General features: G+C 42.8%; 1 protein-coding gene across 3 annotated transcripts; it reads right to left on the bottom strand.

The window, feature by feature from the left end:
* Positions 1–358: 358 nt before the first annotated feature.
* On the bottom strand, positions 359–26,347 carry ANKUB1 (ankyrin repeat and ubiquitin domain containing 1). Of its 3 annotated transcripts, none has more exons than XM_054983619.1 (6): positions 26,051–26,347; positions 17,075–17,218; positions 12,669–12,885; positions 10,813–10,927; positions 8,059–8,964; positions 359–1,687 (listed from the first exon to the last, which is right to left on the bottom strand). In XM_054983619.1, the coding sequence occupies exons 1-6, from the start codon at positions 26,138–26,140 to the stop codon at positions 1,603–1,605; spliced, it is 1,557 nt and encodes a 518-aa protein (XP_054839594.1). In that variant the 5' UTR covers positions 26,141–26,347; the 3' UTR covers positions 359–1,602. The 3 variants fall into 3 exon arrangements, with proteins under 3 accessions (XP_054839594.1, XP_054839595.1, XP_054839596.1); XM_054983620.1 differs by having other exon boundaries at positions 17,075–17,190; positions 26,051–26,136; XM_054983621.1 differs by lacking the exons at positions 17,075–17,218; positions 26,051–26,347 and adding an exon at positions 13,275–13,352.

Raw genomic sequence — 26,347 nt, 5'->3', positions numbered from 1 at the left:
GGATCACTGAATATTACAAGCTGGAAGCAGTAATGTCATGAAATGTAAAAAAAAAACATATTTTTCAAAATATTTTTAGGTACAGCAAATTAGCGCCTTTGCTGGGACAATGAACCCACAGACAGCTCCCCCAATTTTAGGAGTTTCAAGTAAGCTCCAGCAACAGGAATGTTATCAATCCCCTGATGTGCCACCTACAGGGCCAGAGAGTCGTGTGTTCAAGCTTAGGGGATAACAAGTTGTGCCGGTCTGGTCTAGATGTATAATAAGCAATATATTCAATGCAAAACACTGTTTAAAAAGACACTGGTAAAAGACCACAAAAATCTGCAAGGCAAAAAAGGCATGAGAAAAGCTGTTCCAATAAAGGGAATGATACTTTATTAGCATTAGAAAATGTTGGAATTTAATATTTATTTGCATATATAACTTATGTCTGCATGTGTTCTGGAGCAATAAATCAAGAACAGCACTTGCAAGACAAATTAAACAATTTCCTTAACCCATAACCCTCCACTACACAGAGCAATACAACAAAGAGTCATATAGTTAAGCACTTAGATACAACAGTGAGCAGAAATTTGCAGCGGATGGGCTTTCCAAGTTCAATTAACTGGTTCTTGCTTGCAAAAAAATTGTGGTGAGACAAGTCTAACTTTTCCAGTCCAGCAAAAGTGCTGGATCCTTCCGATGCTCTCCTCTTTCAAAAGGAATTTCAGTTCCCAACAAATTGGGCAACACAGAAACCAGGCTGCAGTCTGCAGCTTGAAAGACATGTACCAATGCAATCCTATGTAAAGTTACTCCAGTCTAAAGGCAATTGATCTCAATGGGATTAGACTGGGCTAACTCTGCATAGGATTGCAGTGATCGTCCTTAAGTAATAATATAATTACAATAGTAATACCAGTTATATAAAATTTAATTCCTCCCCTTTACTAAGTAACTTTTTAGACACCTAATTTTCCAATTACTTTAAACAAGCTCAGAAAAGTTCATCCAGTTCTCCAGCAAAATACACTCTGCTAACTTCTGTTTGCCGACTCCTCCCCTGCTTAGCTAAACTACTCCTATCCTGTCCTTTGGGTTACAAATACAGTAGAGGCTTGTTTTTATCTCCAGGCTTTGCTCAAGCCTAGTTTTTCAGGACAACTAGTCTCTTCATGCTGTGCAACCAATTTTCTTTCTGTACTAATGTAATAAAAACAGCTCTCCTGTGTTCAGATAAAATTCTGGTATTCAAAATTTATTTTCAGTAGCATTGTAAACTAATATCAGCTTGCTTCAGAGCCATAATGGTCACAAACATCTGAATAATAAAGCCCCAGATATACAACTATGCATTATATATTAGCTGCTGAAAACGTGACTTTATTAATAACGTTTGTTAACCCTCTCTGAACACTGTTTCAGGGAGGAAAAGAAAATAGATTCCTGGGGATGGGGTAGGGGGGGGAGACACTTAAGCAGGTCTACTCAGAATTATCTCCAAATTTTATGCAATGGGGTTTACTCGCAGGAAAGTATTCTTAGGATTGCAGCTCCGCATTTTCGTTATAGAGAGATCATCTGGTGGATGTGCTCGTTTAAACCTGGTTTTATTCAGCACACTGGTTTGCAGATGCTTTTTTTAGCTAGGGTTCTTGCGATGCTCAGTTGCTGAAGCCAAGGTTTCTCCTTAAATGCACTACAAGACAAGACACAGATACAATACAATATTTGTTACTTTTCCCAGTCATTGAGCAGAGATTATCAGCGCTATCCTCCTAAGCAGAGTTACAGAAGGGTATAATTCCACTGAAATCAATGGGCTTAGGGTGTAACGTGGTTAGGACAGCACTGTCGGTCCCTTATGCCTATAAAATATAGTTTTAAAACTACTGGCAATGTAAGCATGTAATAATGCTTTAGCAAGATGATGCCTTCTCGGTAAATAACATGGTAATTAGTATTATTTATTTATGATTAAAATGTTTGAATCCCATTGTACTACATTTCCCGTGGCTGAGATGCAATCAATTTAAAAACTAATATATAGGCAGCAATGTGTGCAAATGACAGGCAGACAGAGAAGCCGCCAGCAGTTTCAATACAATAACGTATTTCTAAAGTGCCACCAGCATATATAGAACAGTGCAGAATAACACAAAGAAAGGTCAGGTCCTTGCCCCTGGGATCTTCCAACTGGAATTTAAGGGAAGGGGGAGAATGAGAGGGGAGGGAGGAAGGCAAAGGTGACAATGCATGAACACGAACCAAGGTAATGACATGCATTTGGGCTTCATTTTAGCTGGGGAGAAAAGCTAAGAGGTTAAATCAAAGCTTTCATGGCAGAGCTGGGCGTTGTTTTGAGTGGGAACATGAAGGAACAGAGAGGTGGTATCATGTAGATGTAGTAAGAAAGTATTCCAGAATCCAGACATAAGATGGTCAAAGCTCTTGGAAGAGTAAGAAGCCTTTAGGCAGGTAGAATTAGGAGGAGAATCTAAGTAATCGATATATGTTCCCTATTAGGATAAAAAGCAGCAGCAATTCACACTGGGAAAACAGCACAGGAGGAGGATGGTTAACCCTCTTCACCCAGCTCCACATTCCCAATACAGTTTTCCCCCTACACCCATAGCTGCAGTTACCAACCTCCAGGTGGGGACCAGAATTATCCCAGAATTACAGCTGCTCTCCAGACTACAGAGATAAGCTTTTCGGGAGGAAATGGGAACTTCATAGGACAGATTCTGTGGCATCGTATCCTCACTGAACTCGCTCCCTTCCCCAAACTCTGCTGTCCCCAGGAACAGCCCCCAAATCTTCAGGTATTTCCCAAGCCACAGTTGGCATCCTACCCATAACTGTTTTTAAACAAGACCAGATGATGGATCTTGCCACCTTGGGGGCCCTATTTTGGGTCGAAAGTTTCTTGACTCTGCCCACTTGTGGAAGTCTGGTGTCTCCATGACACACCACATTCATTTTTGTTGCCTGTCCAGTTGTTGTTGTGGGCCATAAATTTAAACAGAACCAAAGAGCAGAAATGAAATGTAAAGATAGGTCATAAAATACCAGGCAGCAAAGGCATTGTTGTTGCACAACTGTTGGGTTTCGGGAGAACCCAAACCAAGATCACATGCTTTGAATCTCTACTGGGAGAAAGGCAGGATAAAAGTTTTAAAATATTAAATACAAATGGGGAGCTCAGAGACAAACCATACTGTGGAGAATCAAAAGCCAACTGGCAAGGAAACAGAACTAAACTGGAAGGGAAACAATCATGGATGGCACGTAGATCTGGCTCCGTGTGGTGTTTTTTTCTGTGTTGTTTTTCTCACAGAAATGATGGAATAATAACAGTACAATTGCATCAACATGGGCAGAGAGACATTTCAATTCTGCAGCAACCAAGAAAAACACGAATGAAAAACTGAAACTGAGAAAGGAATGGATTGGCCTGTGAATGATGTAATAAGTGAGTGGATAATTCACTGCAATCATGCTGTCATTGACTTGTGAGGAACTAAACTGAGGTGTAGACAGTTGTTGCTTTACTGGCTCTTACTGAACCAGCTTCTCTTGAGAAAGCATCATGCAATAATGTTTATAAGTAGCTAATTCTTAGCTTATGTAGAAAGCAAAGTCACAAATGCAAAACTATTTTAGTTACAGTCAGGGCCCAAATCACCATTTTTTTCTTTTGAAAAACGTATTAACATTTATCTGTTTACTTTGTTTATAGCCTGCCTTTCTTGCCAGTGAGGACCCAAAGCGACTTATATTGTTCTCCTCCCCTCTATTTTATCCACACAACATCCCTGTGAGGTAGGTTAGGCTGGAAGAATGTGACTGGCCCAAGGTCACCTGCAAGCTGATTTTTCTGTGTAAGTGCTGTGTTTGGTTGTGCACACTTTTTGTCAGTTTGTGACAATAAGGAAATCCATTGCAGTGATGCAAATTTTAAACTACCCTAAATCCCCAGATGACAGAAATAGCAGTCCTTAAAGCCCAAGTCCTCAAATTCCTACTTGCTTTGCTTATGATCTTGCAGTGCAACAGCAGGGGGGGTGGGGTGGGAAGAATGCCCGCAACTTCTTTTTGCCGAAGTCTTTATGAGTTCCTCAGCACGCACTGGCTGTTGCCTCACGTGGCTACAAAAGTTTTTAGTTCTGCTGCCAAAAGAAGAATGATCCAGCTTCAAAGCTCCAGCTGTTGTTAGGGTAATTAACAACACTTGCAGTTTTGACAGCATATCAAAGTGTATGGCAGTTGTCCAATGATTCTTCCAAATGGTTTTATAAACCTTGAGAATGATTGCATGGGAACTGTTATTCACAATATACTTGGAATGGTAGTATTTTTAGAATGCATTTGTAAATGCTTTTATTTCGACAGACAGCGCAGACCATGCGGCTTGCTTACGCCCACATTGTTTATACCCCACAGGAGAGCCAGTTGGGTGTAGTGGTTAGCACGTTGGACTAGGATCCGGGAGACCCAGGTTCAAATCCCCTCTGCCATGGAAGAGTTGTGTTACCTTGGGCCAGTCACACACTCTCAGCATAACCTCTACCTCACAGGGTTGTTGTAAGGATAATATGGAGGTGAGGAGAACAACGTAAGCTGCTTTGGTTCCCCACTCGGGAGTATGGTGGAGCATAAAATGAAGTTAAAAAAGTAATTAAAAATTCCTCATTCTAAGTATACTAGGCATGGAGTTTTCAAGCGCAATGTGGAATATACTTGCAAACACAGTTCATCACATTGTTCCTGAACAGTGCCATGCCAGGCTGCAGGGAGAAGGTCCAAGTTTTTTTTTATATATATATATATATATATATATATATAATGTATTTACATTTATTTATACCCTACCTTTCTCCCCATTGGGGACCCAGCGTGGTTTATATATTTCTCCTCTCCTCCTTTTTATTCCCCAAACCCCCCTGTGAGGTAGGTTAGACTGAGAGTGTGTGACTGGCCAAAGTCACCCAGCAAGCTTCCATGTCAGAGTGAGGATTCGAACCCGGATCTCCCAGATTCTAATACAACAGTTTAACCACTACACCATGTTGGGCCTCTTGGATGTTCTTTCATATAAAAGGACCATTCTGAACAACAACAACAAACTAGATGTCCAGAAAAACAGCTTTAGCCTGTCAAGCTACATGTAGAATTTCTTTTTCCTGGCAAAGCATTTAAACATATAACCCTTCACCTGCTATTTGAAATGCGTTGGTCCAGAAAGTTTTACCAGGTGATGAACTGTTAGCCTTGATTGGGCTGAATGGGGAGATTGCAGACTGCAGGGAAAGCTGTTTTGGATAACATTCCCATCTAAACCATACCATGCATTCCAGCCCTATGCCTATTATTGGGGATCTGTTTGTTGCTAGGGGGGAAATCCATCACTGCTGGGAGTAGATTTTAGGAAAGCCAGTACTGATCAACAGCAGACAGATTAAGACCACAGTATACAACTTGTATAAAAGAAATCTATCTACCAGAGCTAGCTTTTGAATAACCTTCACCAGCATCCCTTACTATTGAAAAAATGCTGAATATCTAACACTTTAATGCTGGCACAGTGATTTGAAAGGACATCCCATTGGAACCAGTGGGATTTATTGCCTAGTCAACACAGAATTCTGGCATAGAATAAATAGGGGTATTTTAGTATTTTTTTTAAAAGTCTTCCCACATTTTAATGGCAGTCTTCTCAGCCTCACATGCCTACCCTCCTGAAAACTCGGGAAGCACAGTGGTCAAGACGCACAGGCTCTGCCCATGCCTTAGATTCTGACAAAGTCTTTTTTTTTTTGAAAATTATTTTTATTTCAAGATTCTAACAAAGTCTTAAGCATGAGAATACAGATTACTTTTTACAAAGGACCATCTATGTAGGAGGTCTACTTTTTAGCTTTGTTTAGGATTTTTTTAAAAAGCACAGCATTTGAAGGCACTCCAGCATTGGGACTTTTAAGCAGGCTTCGACCCAGCCACCTCTCTTCTTAAAATGGAGGCACTGGAAATGTGAGAAGAATCGAAATAAGAAATTCAAGCTGCAAAATGTTTAAAGTTGAAAAGCCTGCAGGTATTGGTTAAAAATACTCAGGTTCTTGGGCTTGGATCCAAAGCAGCATGAACGGAGTCTAGAGCGGAAAATAAAATTTCTGTCACCCTCTTTCCTGCAGGTCAGTATTGTGGGGACATGCAAATTGAGAGTCTACAAAAAGAGAGGGGAGTCGACAAAAATCTCTCTCCCCTTCTCTGCAGAAAAGCTGTTCTGTTGGAGGAGTGGCCACAGCACAGATGGGTGGAACAGCTTATAAAGAAGAAGTGAGCTGTGTGACTCATGAAAGCTCATGCCCTACCACAAATTTTGTTAGTCTTATAGGTCGCAGTGCTATCATGCTTACTGGGTAGGACGGCCCCTTGAATCTGTTGGGACCTCCTTCGCAGTTATACATGCATCTGAGGGCTGAAACACTCATAGGATTAATCAATTAAGACTTCTTTCTTTAGAAGGGTATATCTAATTTTTATAATTGTATGTTTAGACAGGTGGCCTATGATGACTGCCTCTCACTGACTGGGAAATCTCTAAACCTGTGAAGGGAGGTTTAGGGTGAGTGGCAGGGTGTGAAAATGGTGGCTGGACGCCATAGTACCTTTATTCAATCATTTTCTTCAACTACAGTTGAAGAAACACCATGGGTTGGATTAAGCTTTTGTTTTAAATCTTAAACCATCACTACCATGTGGTGGCAGTATCACCTCATCAGTGACAGTCTTCATATTCCCACCACTTATTTATAGGACTGTCTCCAAATGTGAATTGGAATTCGTAAACCTATAATTACTGAAGAAGATTCAGTTATTGTGTTTGTACTTCTCTCGCTCACAGACAATTTTTTAAAAATTTGAAATAAACAGGGAGACAGGTTGTCATCCCCCCCGGCTCAATAAAATAGCAGCATCACTAAAAAGACAGAAAGTCTGGCATAAATTATACAGCTCATGAGACATATGCATCCTTTCATGTGCAGGCTTGTTGGAATCTTAAAAAATCCTGTTTTTATTTTGTTAAGAAAAGCTTCTAGCCCTCCTGGGTGGAGAACAAAAAGATCCTAGGCTAGAAGCTAGGAGGAGAGCATTTTTATAATGGTAATAGGGCTGTATTCTTCTTTAAAAATGGTTCAGGAAGGCACTTTTATGAAAGGAACAGGAATGTGAACTGTACCTCTGTGTATACTATGTATTATCCGTTCGCTGTATGTATTATTGTACTTTCACGGCTTTATTTTTATGTTTATGTTTTACCATTTCCTGCATTGTTTAACATATCAACTCTAATACTCTATGCTTTGTTTCCGATTGCTGTAATCCTAGTCCTATTAAATTGCCTATCAGATGTTTCGTCCTATTTATTGCATTGCCTTACATTGTGTAATCCACCTTGCGTCTCAGTGAGAAATGTATTTGTTTATTTATAATTTCCCTTGCTCACTGAGACCCAAGGCGGATTTTACACAGTGCAAGTCAGTATAATGAACATCTAGAACATTCATGAACAAAAATACAACATGATCAACAGCTAGGATATTCAGTGAACAAATTCAATAGGCTATGGGTTGCAGAAATCAGAAAACAAGCATACATCCAAATATAGAGATGAAACATTTGTGAAACAGAGCATAAGTAATTAAATATGACATAATTAACAACACGAAAACTACCCAGTAGAAGCATATCTGCATCAGCAGACAGTACTCAGTAGAATAGCTTACAGTCCCTGTCTCTTACCAATACATTTCTCTCAGAGCTATTTCTTACTCTGTAAATACCTTACCTGCATTTTATATTGACATGCCAGAGGAACAGGGAAGCCGCGAGCCTCCCTGAGGTATAGGCCGCATGCCAGTGATGGAAGTAAATGTGACTTGTTTAGGCTGATGGTAAGTGAGAATGTGGCTCATTATGAGCTGCACCACTGTATTGGTTGCTGCTTTCTAATTCAGGCTGTACTTCAAAACAAATTACCAACCCTTGGTAAAGATAAGGAAATACCTGGCAAGAGCTAAGTAGTAGATTGCATTCTCCCTGGGAGTTCTTCCACTGTGTTCTGAAAATGACTCCAAAGATGGGTTTAGCAGAAACTTTACATCAGGGATGGAATAATACGGAGGAGGCTTGAGGATAGAAATGGGGGGCAGAGGAACTCTTGCTAAGCACATATTCTGGTCCATATTTTCCTCATTGCAAATAAGCACATTCTTTCTGCTCCTTTTTTTTGGATGAGGTCTCTCTGTGCTCTTGTTTGCATCTCCCAGTGGAGGTAATTTGAGATTCATCCCTTGTTGGTACCCTTCTGAAAACTTGTTGGTACCCCTCTGTTGGAATGGATTGTTCAAATTTAGCTGTTTGCTGCTTGCATCCTTCAGTGTGGCTTGATAAAAGCCTTTTGAAGTCATTTTTGGCTTTGTAAAACCATCCACAAGGACAACATCCCCAACTCGTGTCCTGAAGATGGCTGTCTGGTTGCGTCGCTTTATCCTACGGATGTTATTTTGAGTCTTAAGAAGCCACTGTTTTAACTTAATGTAGATTTTCATAGGCAGGGAAAAACTGGGGTAAGAAACCACTGACCACATCTTGGTGACTAAGTATAATACACAATCCTTATGTTTATACTGGATACATAATTGCAGTGGAGTCTGCCCTGCCGAGTTTTGGCACTCAAGACATAAGATGCTATAATTAACAAAAGCTTTTAGCATCATGAGCTGGCCGGCTTCTGCAGCTGCATGGACTGGACACTTAGCTACATCTGGATGGTTGTTGCCTTGACACCATTCACGGTAAGGATGCACACCAACTGCTTCTGTAGGTCTTGCACCCTGTTTCAGGAGCCATGCTGAAAGCTGAAGGTGTCCAAAAAAGGCTGACATATAAAGGGCTACTTTCTTTTGATAACTGAAAGAGAGAAGATACATGAAAAATAAGTCAGCTTTAAAAAAAAAAAGTACAGTGTTGTCCCTGCTTTTCCAAATGGCCCCTGAGGCAGGGCTTTTTTTCAGGGGGAACGTGGGGGAACAGATTTCCAGAACCTCTTGAAAATGATCACAAGGCTGGTGGCCCCGCCCCCGATCTCCAGACAGAGGGGAGTTTAGATTGCCCTCCGCGCCGCTCAGCCGAGGGCAACCCACTGAGTTCCACCACCTCTTTTCCCAGAAAAAAAGCCCTGCCCTGAGGCATTTGGATAATATGAAGTTCACATCAGGGAAAGCTCTCTTTGCAAAGGCAACATAGATACATGGGAGATGGAGACTGGTTTGGACAGCTGATGAGATCCAAAGACTTGTTAAGACATTCTGTGGAGAACTGAAGCCAGGTGTCATCATGAGTCATATACCAGGTAAATCCCCTCCACTGGCAGTGATCTATTCAGTCAGGAAAATGAAAAGTGCAACAATACTCAAAGCTGCATCTCTTCCTGCATTAAATAAAAACGAAGTGGATAACATTGTGGTGATGACTTGCCACCACAAAAGATGCACATGGTAATGGAAATGGGAAGTAGTGAAAAAATGGGTTTGCGGACACATTGATGGCTGTCTCCTGGAAACATGGGAGAGCCTGCGTGCATTTTTCGAGCCAGACACTATCGGGCAAAGTGGTGGCAATGCTATGTACAAGCACTACGTTGATTCATGATTGTAAATGTAGCATCTCACAGAACAGCTGGACATACGCTTCAACCAAGCATAGGAAAGAGGTTTTTCATAATTAATAGCTAGTGGACACAGAGGGAAACCTGCGCAGACTGCAGAAGAAATCCCATTTCCCCCTCCTCACTGTCTCCTCCAGCCCCATAAAAGACTCCTGCTTTCCTCTCACCATGTGTTCCCCTGCCCTGGCTTGTCTACCCTGCCTCCTCACCATTCTGGTTCACTGCTACTTCTGTGGGCTTCTCTATCCCTGCTCATTTGCCCACTTCCTCATGTTCCCTGCCTGCCCCCCTCCCCGTGGAGATCAAGTCTGAGCAGGCTATAGCTTTCCTTCCTCATCTGTTCCTGGCTGTATTTGCTGCTTGAACTTTGGGTTATTGGGGTGGTGGTGTACATGCTATTAAATTGGGGGGAATAATCCCCATATTAGGGGTTTTTTCAACTAAGATATTTCTGTAAAACTGGGCGTTCCCCAAGATTACAGAATTCAATATTACAGCCAGGACTAACCCCACTGGAGATTTACCTATACATACTGAGGTCAGCCCTTCACTATTAGATAGATATTTGATGGTGTAAGAAAGCACTCAATAGTTTACTTCTGGCTGTACAACTTAACAGTCACTGTTACTACTACTACTACTACTACTACTACTAATAATAATAATAATAATAATAACTGCACTTATATACTGCTCTTCTAGACAGATTAGCAGCTCTCCTAGAGCTGTGAACAAGTTAGTGTTATAATTATCCTCACAATACAGCTGGGGCTGAGAGGAGTGGCTTACCCAAGGCCACCTACTGAGCTCATGGCAGTAGTGGGATTCGAACCAGGAGAATGCTGATTTGCGGCCAAACCACTTAACCACTGTGCTCTTCAGTACATAAGGTTGGTTTTAGTTTGGGGGTTTAGTAATCCTCTGTAGGGGACATTTTCATTTGCTTGAGCAACACTTTACACAAGGGGTCAAAGCCATTTGTATACATAGGCCAAGCAGGAACAGGCTTTCATAAGGCATTTTGGAACAGAAGCGCTGAGTCTAAAAGGGGAAAAATACATTTTCAAGTGTCAGACTATGAGTCACCATACTTGAGTACTGGCTTTTCCTTTGATAGATAGCGCTGGACCTTGTGTTTGTTTCCTAAGAGACATCCAGTGAGGAATTCTTTCCATCCATCCCAAACATCCAGATGAAGTAAAGTACCTGCCAACAGAGTTACAGTCATTTGGCTCAGTTTCTAACTTTGTTAGGTCTAACATCTGTACAATTGTGAACAACTCAGTCCAATGATATAGCAAGATATAGTGCCATCTATCCAAGATGAAAACCTTTTTGTATGTTACATAAGAAGAGCCCTGATGGATCAGACAGTAGTCCATTAGTTGGGCATCCTATCTCGCACAGTGGCCCATCAGTAGAAAAGAGCAAGAGTCCAGTAGGACCTATAAGACTAACAAAATTTGTGGTAGAATAAGAGCTTTCGTGAGTCACAGCTCACTTGTTCAGATCTGACACAGGAACATGAGGTACCCCCTGCAAGCCCTTGCAGGTTTGCCACTGCACAACTGGCTGGGTGGCCAGCACTGCATAACTCAGCCATAGTTTTCCCAGACAGAGGCTGCTGGGGGAGAGAAGAAGGGAAAACAGAAGACGGGGGTGGGGGGCATAAAGGTAGATTGACTGATGGGTGGGAAGGAGAGAAAGAAGCAGGAAAAGAGGAGAGGCTATGGTAGGGTTGCCCCCTGGTGGGAGGGGGGGACCTAGCACTTACCTTTCTGTCCCTCTTTGTGCACACGCACTCCCAAGCCTGTGCAATGATATCACTTCCAGGAAATGAGATCATTGCGCAGGCCCAGGGAGCTTGTGTGCACTTCGCACTGGGCCTATTTGGGCCTCAAATTAGCCTGATCAGCCCGTTTGGGGCCCAAATCGGCCCCATGCAAAGCGCAGGAGTGATCCTGGTGCAGCATGAGGGCGTCACTCCCAGGAGTAAGATCATCATGCTGTCTTGGGAGTGTGCCCTGCCTTTCTTCCCTGAGGGCCAGGTGAGTGGTGGCAAGGGGGGAGCAGGGGATTCCCTCTCCCCACCGGGGGAATAGAAACCCTAGGCTACGGAGGCTTTCAGGGAAGGGAAAGAGGAAATAATGGGAGAGGGGGAAATGAGATGCCCCCTCAAGTCTTTTCAAGTCCCTGCTTGTAATTTTATAAATCTCTGTCATGGCCCTCCTTAGTTATCTCTTTTCTAAACTGAAAAGTCTCAGACTCTTCAGTCTTTCCTCTTAGGAGAAATGCTTACATCTCTTAATCATTGCCCTCTTCTGTACTTTTTCCAGCTCTGCAATGTCATTTTTGAAATACGGTAGCCAGAACTGCACACAGTATTCCAAATGAGGCTGCGCCATATACAGGGCCATGATAATAATGGCTGTTTTATTTTAAACACCTTTCCTAATAAGCCCCCGCATAGGGTTTGCCTTTTTCATTGTTGTGGCGCACTGGGTTGACATTTTCATTGCGCTATCTACTATGACCCCCCATCTCCCCCAGCAGACTGTCCATCTCAGCAAGTTCAGACCCCATTAGCATATGCATAAAGTTGGGATTTTTGGTTCCAAAATCCATGCTGGAATTTTCCCTAAGTAAAAATTATGGGTTAGAGTTCAAGCACTGCCAGTAGGACCTCCTCTTCGCCCCCTTCCTGCTGTGGCTCACTACCCCCACCCCAATTCTACTTTTGGTGGTTAATGGACCTTCAAGAACAGTATGGGTGGTGAAATGTTGGTCTGCCCTCCCCTCCTCAGCCAATGGAACTGTCATTACATTGGTGAAACAGCGCTTTGGATCCAACCCTGTAACAATTTCTTAATTTCAGATGGTTCTGGGAACAAATAGCACATCAGGCATATCTTGGGAACAGATATACAAAATACATAAATAGTCATACCTATATCTAACTGATAATCACTCAAGGTATTGCAGTCATACATTTCCCTGCCCTCTGGAGTCCTGAGACAATAAATACTGTTTGGGAAGCCGCACTTCAGGGTCACCAGGGTTTTCAGCTGGGAAACCTTTGCTGAAAGAAGACAAATCTTTCCCATAATTGGCACTTTTTCGTGGGTGACAGTATTATACACATAGAAAGCCGGCTTGTCTTCTTCCTGGAGGGAAACCCAAGCAATAATATGCTTCTTATTAATTTTAAAAAATACTATCTCACTCCCACCATACTGAAAAAGTACAAGACAGCTCACAACAAATCTTTAAAAATACCTTTTTAAAAAGCCTATAAACAAATAAAACCTTGAAGCACTTTAAACAGCAGCATATAAGAAGAACACAGCATTATCCCAATAAGATAGAGCAGAACAATCTTTAACATCTAACATTAAAAACCAGGATCAAGAAAGAATAACAACAACAGGGTAATCGGGGGTGGAGTCTATACCCAACTAAAAGCAGTCTTCAAGGACAGCCCCATGAACACTGCATTGCAGTAATCTAACTTGAATGAAATTAGCATATGGATAACAGTAGTCAAATATATCACCTTGTAAAATTGTTCCTGTAAGCTATGCAGAATACTGCTGTGCGTTTGGACATCTATTGCCTTTCTGTGAAACGTGGTCCAATAATACAGATTGCAACCTAGGGATAGAGATCACCAGTTTTGTTCTTAAATGAAAGTTACTCGGGTCCCATATATCGGGGTGAAAGTTTCAAAATTAATGGGGAAATTTTCTGTTTGTTTACAATCTGCAAATGGAGCAGAAAAAGCATGTTTTAAAGGTAAGTGAGAAGGAGCTAATAAAATTTAGTCCCAGGTGTCAGGCATGGGATGCTATTTTGGGATATTTGGAGCATGTCTTTGCTTATGGTAGCAGAGGATCAGACTGCCCAGCAAAGTTGGTCAGACTAGTTCCCAACTAAAATAACAGCACTGCGCTACTCAACTTAGGTAGTAAATGCCAGAGGAGCCTCTAAACTTTACTGTTGCGTTACAACTAGGATTGCCAACTCCAGGCAACCCTTGCCGGCATGCTGAGTGGCAGCAGAGACAGTGGGAGGTGGGAGGTAAGCCTAGTATACAATACTGATCTAATGGCCTGACTCAGTTTTAGGCTTGCCAACTCCAGATTGGGAAATGCCTGGAAATTTGGAGGTGGAGCCTAGGAAGGTCAGCTTTTGGGGAGGGGAGGGGAGGGACCTCAGTAGAGCTGACACCATAGAGGCCACCCTCCAGAGCAGCCATTTTCTCCAGGGGATCTGATCTTTGTAGTCAGGAGATCAGTGGTAATTCCTACTTTCAGCCCCTCTCAGCAAGGAAGGAGAAACTGAGGAGAAAGGGTATGGTCTGGGCTATCAGTATGATTGCCAACTTCCAAGTAGGGCCTGGAGATCTTCCAGAATTACAACTCATCTCCAGCTGACAGAGATCAGTTCCCCTGGAGAAAATGGCTGCTTCATAGGGCTGCCAGACCCCCGGTAGGGGCAGGGGATCCCCCGCCCCCACCCTCCCACCCCCGCCCCCACCTACCTGGCCAGCGGGGGGGGGGGTGCGTACGTACAATGCGCGCCACCCTGCGGAGCTGCGCGCCCCCGCGCACAGCAGCCGCCAGGATCAGCCCTGTTTTGGCCTGGATTGGGGGGCCCTGTGGCGGACGGGAGCGTTCCTGCGCTCTGCAGGGGCCCACAACAGACCCGATCCACGTCAAAACGGGCCCGATCCACGCCAAAACGGGAACGGATTGGTCCCATTTTGGCGTGGATTGGGCCCATTGTGGGCCCCTGCGGAGCAGAAGAACGCTCCCATGCTCCACAGGGGCCTTATACGGGCCCAATCCGCACCAAAACGGACCCGATCCGTGCCAAAATGGGTGCGGATTGGACCTGTTTGGGCGCGGATTGGGCCCATTGTGGGCCCCTGCGGAGCACAAGAACGCTCCCATGCTCCACAGGGGCCTTAAACGGGCCAAATCCGCACCAAAACGGACCCGATCCGTGCCAAAATGGGCACGGATTGGGCCTGTTTGGGCGCGGATTGGGCCTGCGCTCTGCAGGGGCCCACAACGGGCCCGATCTGTGCCCAAACGGGCTGCGTGGTGCCCGCTTGCAGGAGTGCACGCGCACACACCCACACACACCCCAGGTAAGAGCCAGGCCCCAATCTCCCGCTGGGAGATCGAGGGGGCCTGGCAACCCTACTGCTTCAGTGGGGTATACTGCCATAGAGTCATCCTCTAAAGTCACTCCTCCCCATAAATCCTGCCCTCACGAGATTCCCTGCCCCAAATCCCCAGAAATGTCCTAACCTGAAGCTGACAACCCTTGCTATGAGCCTGACATGATTGCCTTCTCATCTGCGCTTTTATGTAAGCCCAGTAGGAAAGGGGGAGAGTGGGGGAAGCACCCTGCTGATGTCCCTCCTCTTCTCAAACCCTGCCCCTTCCAGGCTTTACCTCCAAATATCCAGGAATTTCTCAACCCAGAGTTGGAAACCCCAAACCTGAGTCAGAGCATTAGTCAAGATCAGAATTGTGTACTAGGCTTACCACCCACTGTCCACCCACTGTCCATGCTACCGTTCAACAAGGTGAGGGAAGAATGAGAGGCAAAGACTAGGCCTGTCAATGGCGCCAGTAGGGAAGGAGTCCTCATGCCAATGGTGAAACCATAGAATTTGTGACATCACTTCTGGGTTTGCACTTGATGTTAGAGGGAACTCTCACACCCTGAATTCAGCCCCATAGGCTAGAAACAAACAGCACCCACTTCCACTCTCTGGGCCAAGCCAGAAGTCGCATAGTGATCGAGTGGAGCGCAAGTGAACAGGGAGGAATACATGTGAGTCTGTTCACTTGCCATTCAAGTGTAACTCGTCACTTCTAGCTTGGCCCTCTCAGATGCTTCTCTGGTGTTAGCAAGAGACACCTCTAGAAGAGGGAAGGATTAGAATGTGGACTTACAAAGTGTTTATCAATTGGATGTTTATCTATTACACCTGGGACACAACTGTGCCAGAATTATAGCTCAGGGACCTTAACGCAGTTTATAGCTTCCCAGGCCCCAGCGAGTCTTCCAGACATCTGGAGATAAAGGGAAGAACAAGGGATCCTTGATTTTCTTTTCAGTAAGTGTCAAAATTATCACTATGCACTGCATTTAGCAAGAATCTTCTGTAGAAACAGAGACAGATCCTAGCCCCCAGGTGAGGCAGGCTGATTGAAGGGAAGAAGGGCCAGAAGCACAGGAAAGGGGGCATAATAGTAAGTATACCCTTTGTTCAAGGTCGCCCTTCCCCAGACACCCAGCTTGAGGCACTTCATAGCTTCTCTCCTGACTCCAAAGCATTTGGGCTAGCCCTAGGTAATTTGTATGTATGTGTGGATACCTGAGTAAAATCCAGGTTATCGAACTCTGTCTTAGCGGTTCAATAAACCTTTCATTTACCTTGGCAAGAGTATGGGTGTGGTGATCCCTGGGTCTTGCCATAGAACAGAATACCACCTCCACTCCCAGGCTGGGGTCTGATCAACCTCAGCTCGGAACTGCAAGCAGAACTCTTGGATTAGCCAGGAGGTCCTTTGGGGGAACTTAACTGTGACATCAGGGCTTTGGCATGAAATCATTTGCCTCATCGGTACCCCCTTCCCTCTCCTACCAGTTGCCAGTGGCTGGCAACCCTATAATGTCTACTCAGAGTGGCAAAGGCTTTCTATGGCCCCAGGTAAAGTTCTTTTACTTTACCTGCATCCTGATCTTTTTACCTGGGGATGCCAAGAATTGTACCTGGGACTTTCTACAGGCAAATCAAGATTCAGGTCCCCTTAAAGGTCAACTAGATTTAAATCCAGCATCTGATGCAGATCAGATGCTCGACCACCGAGTCACAGCTCCTCCCCCAAATTAACAGCTCAATGGCCACGGCAGGCAGCAAAGGAGAGTGAGAAAGGAACTGGCTTCAATCGTAGATACAACCCAAAGGCCACGACTTGCCTTTAAATAAGCTTGCTAATGGGATGTGTCTCACTTTTATAGAAATCTTTCCTTCTGGAATTTCGATAGAGAATTACTATGTTATCCTTTAAATGACATTTTTTTTAAAAAAAAAACTTTAGAAGTTTCTGACAAAGGTGAGATTAAGAATTCATTAATACTGTCTTCACACCTTCCTGCAGTCATTATCTGAAGGTTACCCTGTCTGATACTAAGGTCAGGTGCCTTTGATTACTGCTGAGTATTGCTCCCACAAAGGCTATAATTTAGAGACAGAAAACAGCATGTACAGAAAATTTCTCTGCTAATTAGGCAGCATGGAGGTTTTTTCATTTTAAAAAAACTGTACAATACCTTAATAACACATTTAATTGTGGAAGAAACTGATATCCCTACGTCAGCAAGAATCCAGCTGTCCTTCAGTACTGCTCCTGCGTACATCAGCTGCAAATATCTCCTGCCTTGTTTGTCTTCGGAGAGAGGGACATGAAAGTAATCCTTAAGAAAACAAAATGTAATAGATGGTTCTTCTGAAATAATAAGCTAGCATTCAGGGGAAATAACCAATTAGAATTCAAGTCCATAACCATTACCTCACTAAAAAGCATGATCAAAAGACGGCACAGAATTGGGCTTGATTTATTTAGATGTGAGGGACTGTAGCACTTTCCTAGAGTGGTTAAAGCCCATCTCTTTCCATAAATATTTCAAGCAAAGTCGGCTGCATGGATGGTTAGGTTGTGGTTCAGCCTCTTTTTGTATTATGTAAAATGGTTCTGATTTTCACTACCCCAAATGAATTCAGGAAGTTTAGGTTTCTCTCTGAGCCTCTCATGTACTCATTCTTGATTTGTTGTTCTTTTGCAGTTTCTTTGTCACTTCCCCATGGTTTGTCAAATCAGATCACAACAAAAACAACCAAACCGGGACTCAACAATCTTTGGAGCCGAAATATATTCAAATTTTTGTGTTATAAAGTGCGAACAGTGCAATAAATACAAACATAAATACAAAATACGTTATACAAAATTTTGAAGTGCCAAGATACAAAGTCCAAGCATATATACATATATCACAATGTTTCTGTTGTCCGGAATCGTCAGAAAAATTTTTTGGAAAAATTTTTTATAAAGTGCTAGTTGCCAGTTGCCAGTACATCAAAAGGAGCCGGTAGGTAGGGAGTTGTGCACCGTACTTATATATTCACAGTCCATAGATATAAATGTAATTAGACGAACGCCGACGGGGGTTTGCTTGCAAATATCATTAACCCGTTTCGTGAGTACTGAGACTCACTTCCTCTTGGGCTTAAGGCGATTCGGACTGGTCATACTGTAAGAAAAAATTAATTATAAATGTCTAGCAACAATTACAATAAAATGAAAAATAAAAAGGCAATATCACTTACAGTATGTTACAAGCACAAGGCATACTCTCCTACCACTCCATACATTCCACGGACATGTGATAGATGAAATGCACCATGAGTTAAAATAATCAAAAAGAGGAGGGGCCAATCGTAACAAGAGGAAGGTTTTTACAGAATTCTCAAAAACTTACAGTAACTTACCTATCCGTGAATGGGGAAACTATAGAAAGCAGGAAAAGTTAATTTCTGAGTTCAGACCATGAGGTGACAGGGTGTTTAGTCGGAAGATCCATTTAGATTCTAATTGGAGCAGCAATTTAACCATGTCTGTAGCAAAGGGGCGATCAAGTTGCTCTATTACAGAAACCTTAAAATCATTATGTGAGTGTTTCTCTACATGAAAGTGGTTAACAAGGGGAGCCTCCCAGACCTGATTTCTGATCCTAGATTGATGTTCTTGGATCCTTATCCTTAAAGGGCGAGTTGTGCTCCCTATATATAATAGGGGGCACGGGCACTGAATACCATATATCACATTTATGGACTTGCAGTTAGAAAATCCATGTGAAAAATGATTAGGTAGTATTTGCTGTATTTTAACCATAAGGTTGCACACACTACACGAGCCGCATGTAAAATGGCCATTTGGCAAAGTGCCACCTGGTGGATTGTTAGAAAACTCTGATCTCATGACTATGTCCCCAATGGACCGTGTGCGTCTGTAGCCTACCGCTAGCCCTGCTTCACAGCCACGGACACCACTAATAATGTGCCAGTGTTGCTTAATAATTGATATTATATTTGGGGCTAAAGTAGTGTATTCAAGACCCCATTTTATTTTATCATCCATCCTTGGTGGCTTAGACACTAATAAATCTGCCCTATTAGTAGTGTCAGCACGTTGTATAGCTCGTTCAATCGTGTGCTGGGGATATCCCCTCGCTCTAAAATTTTATTTCAGTTTATGGCCACTAGATTCATAAAAACAAGGGTTGGTAGAATTCCGCTTCAGCCGTAAAAATTGACCCAGGGGGATATTGTCCCTTAAACCCCTTGGATGGAAAGACTGATAATGCAAATAGGAGCACCGGTCCGTCTGCTTCCTGAAGGGGCGCACTGCCAGTTTGTTATCTCTTTCCCGATAAATAGTAACATCTAAATAGTGTAGGCTACTGGTGCTACGAGTCCATGTGAATTCAATATCAGGGTGGAGGGAGTTAAACCACCTCCCTAATCTTCAGCAACGTCCCTTTTCAGTAGGACTATGATGTCATCTATGTATCGCCTGTACAATATAATTAGATCTTTAAAGGGGTTCTTCTTATCATCAAACACCCATTTACTCTCTAAGGCGGACATAAAGATATTCGCGATGCTAGGTGCAGCCGCGCATCCCATAGCCACCCCCTTTAGCTGGAAATAATACTGCTCATTGAATTTAAAGTAATTCTTCTCCAGAATAATATCTAAGATGTTCAGAAGAAAGGGGGTGGAGGGCTGTTGTGTCTCGCGTAGTAGAAGAGCATCCTGCACTACCACTCTCGCCTCATCGTGAGGAATGGAGGTATACAGTGATCTCACATCTAAAGACATGAGATATATAGAGGGCGGAATATCTATGGACTCTACAAGTGAGATTAAGGTAGTAGTGTCCTTTAAATAAGCTGGCGTGTTGGCTACTAGGGGCTGCAGAAAAAAATCCAGGAAACGCGAAAGGGGTTCCAAAATAGAATTAGAGCCGGAGATAATTGGCCGGCCGGGGGGAGGATGTCCCGATTTATGAATTTTCGGGAGTGTGTAGAAGACAGGTATTCTTGGACAGGGGTTAATTAACGCGTCCCTAGTCTTCTTATCTATCTCATTATCCCCCAATCCCTCGTCCAAAACAACTTTAATAATGCGTTGGATATGCACTGTTGGATTATAAGATATTCGTTTGTATTCCATCTCATTCTCCAGCTGTCTATTGCATTCCTGTAAATAGTCTAAAGTATCCTGGACAACTATGCCCCCACCTTTATCGGCCCTTTTGATAACAATCTCTCTATCGTTTTTGAGATCCTGCAAAGCCTTCCATTCCTGTTTCGAAAGGTTATACCTTTTGTGGTGGCATGCAGCCTCCAAGTTGGTCACATCACGTAATACAACTTTTTCAAAACTCTCAATCATGGGATCAGACACTACAGGACAGAAGGATGACTTATAAATAATACCAGAAGCGGGAGGAGGATTTCCCGGTCCGAAAAGGTTCCTGAGCTTAATCAAGCGGACCAACTTGAAAAGATCAATCCTGGTTTGAAAAGCATTATAGCTAGGGGTTGGAACAAAGCCCATACCTTTATTCAAAGCAGATAATTCAACGCCAGTTAAGGTCCGTGATGAAAGATTAAATACTATGTTTTCTTGTACGGGCGTCTCTGCCGAAAAGAGCCCCTGCCTAAAAAAGTCTTGGGAGGGATGTTACGCGATCTAAGACTACGTGTGCTGGAGCCCTCGTCTCCAGACGTATCTGTTTCTGAGGGCTCTGTGGTCTCCAGCTCAGGGTTCGAAGCAATATTTGTAGCCCAAGAAACTCTTTTGCGTGGCTTCTGGTACCCATCCTCCTTCCACTGGTAAATTCTACCAGAAGTATAGTCTCTCCTGTCACGTTCAAATTTCCTGACCTTAAGTTCTTTTAGTTTCTCTTTGCTTTCATTAATACGGCGTTCAATGTCCTGACTACGCAGGTCAAATTCCGCCTGAGAAACTTTGGATTTTAGTTCCGTTTCAGCCCTATCGATATCCATGGTCAAAACTTCAGCCTGAGCATTCGAGGTTTTAATCAAGAGAAGCATCAGGTCAAAAGCACATTTATTTAATATGGCTGCCCATTTAGTTTTAAACTCTTCATCCTCCTTAAACATCCCGGGTGGTTTGTGGATACGCAGACCACGCGGTATGAACTTATGAAGTGAATAGTCAGTTAAAGAAGCCGCATTAAGTTGGAGGCGGCATCTCTTTAGTTGTAGCTGTTCTAGCGCCGACCAATCTTCTAAAGGAATACAGGAATCATTCCCCAAAAGGGATGGATTATTAGACAGAATTGCCTCCCTCTCCTCAATAGAAAATGCAAAGCACTCCGCTAAATCCGCCATGCCAGGATGCTCTTCTACTACGCGAGACACAACAGCCCTCCACCCCCTTTCTTCTGAACATCTTAGATATTATTCTGGAGAAGAATTACTTTAAATTCAATGAGCAGTATTATTTCCAGCTAAAGGGGGTGGCTATGGGATGCGCGGCTGCGCCTAGCATCGTGAATATCTTTATGTCCGCCTTAGAGAGTAAATGGGTGTTTGATGATAAGAAGAACCCCTTTAAAGATCTAATTATATTGTACAGGCGATACATAGATGACATCATAGTCCTACTGAAAAGGGACGTTGCTGAAGATTTAGGGAGGTGGTTTAACTCCCTCCACCCTGATATTGAATTCACATGGACTCGTAGCACCAGTAGCCTACACTATTTAGATGTTACTATTTATCGGGAAAGAGATAACAAACTGGCAGTGCGCCCCTTCAGGAAGCAGACGGACCGGTGCTCCTATTTGCATTATCAGTCTTTCCATCCAAGGGGTTTAAGGGACAATATCCCCCTGGGTCAATTTTTACGGCTGAAGCGGAATTCTACCAACCCTTGTTTTTATGAATCTAGTGGCCGTAAACTGAAATAAAATTTTAGAGCGAGGGGATATCCCCAGCACACGATTGAACGAGCTATACAACGTGCTGACACTACTAATAGGGCAGATTTATTAGTGTCTAAGCCACCAAGGATGGATGATAAAATAAAATGGGGTCTTGAATACACTACTTTAGCCCCAAATATAATATCAATTATTAAGCAACACTGGCACATTATTAGTGGTGTCCGTGGCTGTGAAGCAGGGCTAGCGGTAGGCTACAGACGCACACGGTCCATTGGGGACATAGTCATGAGATCAGAGTTTTCTAACAATCCACCAGGTGGCACTTTGCCAAATGGCCATTTTACATGCGGCTCGTGTAGTGTGTGCAACCTTATGGTTAAAATACAGCAAATACTACCTAATCATTTTTCACATGGATTTTCTAACTGCAAGTCCATAAATGTGATATATGGTATTCAGTGCCCGTGCCCCCTATTATATATAGGGAGCACAACTCGCCCTTTAAGGATAAGGATCCAAGAACATCAATCTAGGATCAGAAATCAGGTCTGGGAGGCTCCCCTTGTTAACCACTTTCATGTAGAGAAACACTCACATAATGATTTTAAGGTTTCTGTAATAGAGCAACTTGATCGCCCCTTTGCTACAGACATGGTTAAATTGCTGCTCCAATTAGAATCTAAATGGATCTTCCGACTAAACACCCTGTCACCTCATGGTCTGAACTCAGAAATTAACTTTTCCTGCTTTCTATAGTTTCCCCATTCACGGATAGGTAAGTTACTGTAAGTTTTTGAGAATTCTGTAAAAACCTTCCTCTTGTTACGATTGGCCCCTCCTCTTTTTGATTATTTTAACTCATGGTGCATTTCATCTATCACATGTCCGTGGAATGTATGGAGTGGTAGGAGAGTATGCCTTGTGCTTGTAACATACTGTAAGTGATATTGCCTTTTTATTTTTCATTTTATTGTAATTGTTGCTAGACATTTATAATTAATTTTTTCTTACAGTATGACCAGTCCGAATCGCCTTAAGCCCAAGAGGAAGTGAGTCTCAGTACTCACGAAACGGGTTAATGATATTTGCAAGCAAACCCCCGTCGGCGTTCGTCTAATTACATTTATATCTATGGACTGTGAATATATAAGTACGGTGCACAACTCCCTACCTACCGGCTCCTTTTGATGTACTGGCAACTGGCAACTAGCACTTTATAAAAAATTTTTCCAAAAAATTTTTCTGACGATTCCGGACAACAGAAACATTGTGATATATGTATATATGCTTGGACTTTGTATCTTGGCACTTCAAAATTTTGTATAACGTATTTTGTATTTATGTTTGTATTTATTGCACTGTTCGCACTTTATAACACAAAAATTTGAATATATTTCGGCTCCAAAGATTGTTGAGTCCCGGTTTGGTTGTTTTTGTTTCATATTGGTACCGGGGCCGCCCGTTGTTGTTTACCAAATCAGATCACAAGGCAATTTGGGAAAGCACAGAGAAACAGCAAAGAAACCATGGAAGGACAACAAATGGAAAATGAGGATTTGAAAAAGGAGAGAGAAAAATTGCTGCAGGTCGGCACTAAAACCAGAAGAATAGCCCTGTGTGAAAAAAATCTGAATTTCAGCAGTATAAGGGGAAACTTTGGATGTTATGAAATTGATGGTTGTTGTGGGTTTTCTGCGCTGTATTGCCGTGGTCTTGGCATTGTAGTTCCTGACGTTTCGCCAGCAGCTGTGGCTGGCATCTTCAGAGGTGTAGCACCAAAAGACAGAGATCTCTCAGTGTCACAGTGTGGAAAAGATGTTGGCAGGTCATTTGTATCTACTCAGGAGGGGTGGGGTTGAGCTGAGTCATCCTGTCAGAGTTTCCCAGGGTGTGGAATGCTAATGGCGGGAGTCTTCACTGTATCCTGAGGAGGTTCTTTTGCATATGGATTGGTACTTGATGTGCTAATCTTCTCTGCAGGGTTATTGTCGGGTGTAGAGTGCTTTGTTAGCCTGGTGTTTTTCAGAACTGGAAACCATGCTCTGTTCATTCTTAAGATTTCTTTTTTCCTGTTGAAGTTTTGCTTATGCTTGTGAATTTCAATGGCTCCCCTGTGCAGTCTGACAAAGTAGTTGGAAGTGTTGTCCAGTATTTTGGTGTCCTGGAATAAGATACTGTGCCCTGTTTGAGTTAGGCTATGTTCAGCCACTGCTGATTTTTCAGGTTGTCCAAGTCTGCAGTGTCTTTCATGTTCTTTTATTCTTGTCTGGATGCTACGCTTTGTGGTCCCGGTGTAAACTTGTCCACAGCTGCAGGGTATACGGTATACTCCTGCAGAGGTGAGGGGGTCTCTACTGTCTTTTGCTGATCGTAGCATCTGTCGTATTTTTCGGGTGGGTCTGAATACTGCTTGAAGGTTATGCTTTTTCATAAGCTTTCCCATCTGATCAGTAATTCCTTTGATATATGGCAAAAACACTTTTCCTGCAGAAGACTGTTTTTCCTTGGTTGTTTGATTCATCCTGGGTTTGATCGCTCTTCAGATTTCATTTCTGGAGTAGCCATTTGCCTGAAGTGCGTGGTTTAGATGATTAATTTCCTCATTGAGAAAGTGTGGCTCACATATCCGTCTTGCACGATCCACTAATGTTTTCATTATGCCTCTTTTCTGTCGGGGGTGGTGATTGGAGTTTTGAAATTGCTTCATTAAAAAGTAAACCTGCCTCTGATTGTCAGGATTCTGGTTACTGAGGGGGAATGACTGGCGATTGTGCACTTCCCTTTCAATTTTACTAATATTTTGTTTTTGGATATTTTGGATATTTCTTTACTGCCTCCTCAGAGTCCTGCTTGAGGCAGCTTACATTTAAAATAAATTATTAGTATAAAAACAAAAAGTAATTAAAACAAGCCCAAGGACATAAACAGCATAAGATTATCTATAAAACAGACCTCAGACCAAAAGCAGACCATTAAAACTCTGGGAAGATGAAACCCTTAATTTAATGCCTGGGTAAAAAGGAGTTTCTGCCTGATGCCTAAAAAACAGTACAGCAACAACAACAACATTCGATTTATATACCGCCCTTCAGGATGACTTAACACCCACTCAGAGCGGTTTACAAAGTATGTTATTATTATCCCCACAACAAAATACCCCGTGAGGTGGGTGGAGCTAAGAGAGCTCCTAGAAGCTGTGACTGACCCAACGTCACCCAGCTGGCTACAAGTGGAGGAGTGGGGAATCATACCGGGTTCTCCAGATTAGAGTCCTGCGCTCTTAACCACTACACCAAACTGAAGGGGCAGATTGTTCCTAAGGTGAGATGCCTTCACAGAAAACGCCCTGTCTCTAGTCATCACAGCAGTCTGAATACCCCAGCTTAGTTTGAGCTTTGATAGTATTTGGATGGGAGACCACCAGGGTAGACTGGAGCTGCTAAGCAGAAGAAGGCAATGGCAAACCACCTCTGCTCATCTCTTGCCTCAAACACCCCATGACTGCGGTTGCCATGACTGCGGTTGCCATGAATGGGCTGATTTGATGGCATATTCTTCTTCTTCTAGTCACTGCTTGTCTCACCTCTGAAGGCTGGGGTGTCCAGAAAGCAGGGCTTGAGAGGCAGTTCTTAACGGGCGAGCTGAACATTGTAGAAGAAGAAGGTCTTTCAAATATCCTGGCCCCAAGCCATTTAACAACTTAAATAACTTCAAACATACTGATCTGTTTATGCTTAGGCATTCACTATTTAAACATTGGCTTATGATGCCACAAAGTTTCTGGTTATGAGTTCGGTAGCAATGTTTAAAAAAGAACAAAGTTTGTACCAATTCCTCTTTTTTATGCTGGAATCAGAGTTCAGCTGAACCTCAAACACAGTGAAAGTTCCAGTTATTTTGCCACATGCAGACAGCAACTAGCCCTTCTCACATTGAAATATATGCAGATTTGAAACACCAGTTCAGGCATTTTGTTAAAATAATCTAGATAGGGGAAACGACACTTGATAAAAACAATCCTGCTGACAACTCTTGTTTGGTTAGAACTGGTTAGAATTTTAACAAAATGTTTACAGTGAAGTACAGTGACAAAGACTTAGGTACAACAGAGCTCCTTATTTTACAACAAATGTGAAGCTTTTCTGTAGCAATTCATCATTGGACAGAAGATATGATCCAATTCAGATTTTCACATGCAGTCAAATGCTAAGACAACCATATCAACATTATAGAGAGAAAAAAGCACTTTGGCTGCTGTCTAAATTCTTACCTTTATCATCAGCTTTACATCTTTTACTGTATCCTCCGAAGAAATGTCAAAAGATTCACAAAGTCCCTCAAAAGCTACAAAAATCCTCATTTTGCAAAATGCTGTTTAAAAACTCCTTGATGCTCTTTCTACTCAAACCACAAGCTACACCAATCCTATATCCACAATGGCTGTGACTGAAAACCAGTTCTTAGGAGGATGTAAATATCCACGATAAATGTGTTCATTTTTCTTCAAAGCAAAACACAGCTAGGAAAGGCCCAACTTTCCAAAGCAGCAGAGAGTCTGAGAAGCAGT

The sequence above is a fragment of the Eublepharis macularius genome, chromosome 6, assembly GCF_028583425.1.
Source record: "Eublepharis macularius isolate TG4126 chromosome 6, MPM_Emac_v1.0, whole genome shotgun sequence".
In the NCBI taxonomy this organism is placed as follows: domain Eukaryota; kingdom Metazoa; phylum Chordata; class Lepidosauria; order Squamata; family Eublepharidae; genus Eublepharis; species Eublepharis macularius.
This window is presented reverse-complemented; position numbering and strand designations above follow the sequence as displayed.

Excerpts from the sequence above, each read along its gene's own strand:
- ANKUB1 (XM_054983619.1), bottom strand. The coding sequence starts at position 26,140 with ATGAGGATTTTTGTAGCTTTTGAGGGACTTTGTGAATCTTTTGACATT. Across the intron at positions 10,928-12,668 it reads TGATTATCAGTTAGATATAG|GTACTTTACTTCATCTGGAT; the intron begins GTATGACTATTT and ends CTCTGTTGGCAG. Across the intron at positions 1,688-8,058 it reads TACTACTTAGCTCTTGCCAG|TGCATTTAAGGAGAAACCTT; the intron begins GTATTTCCTTAT and ends CTTGTCTTGTAG.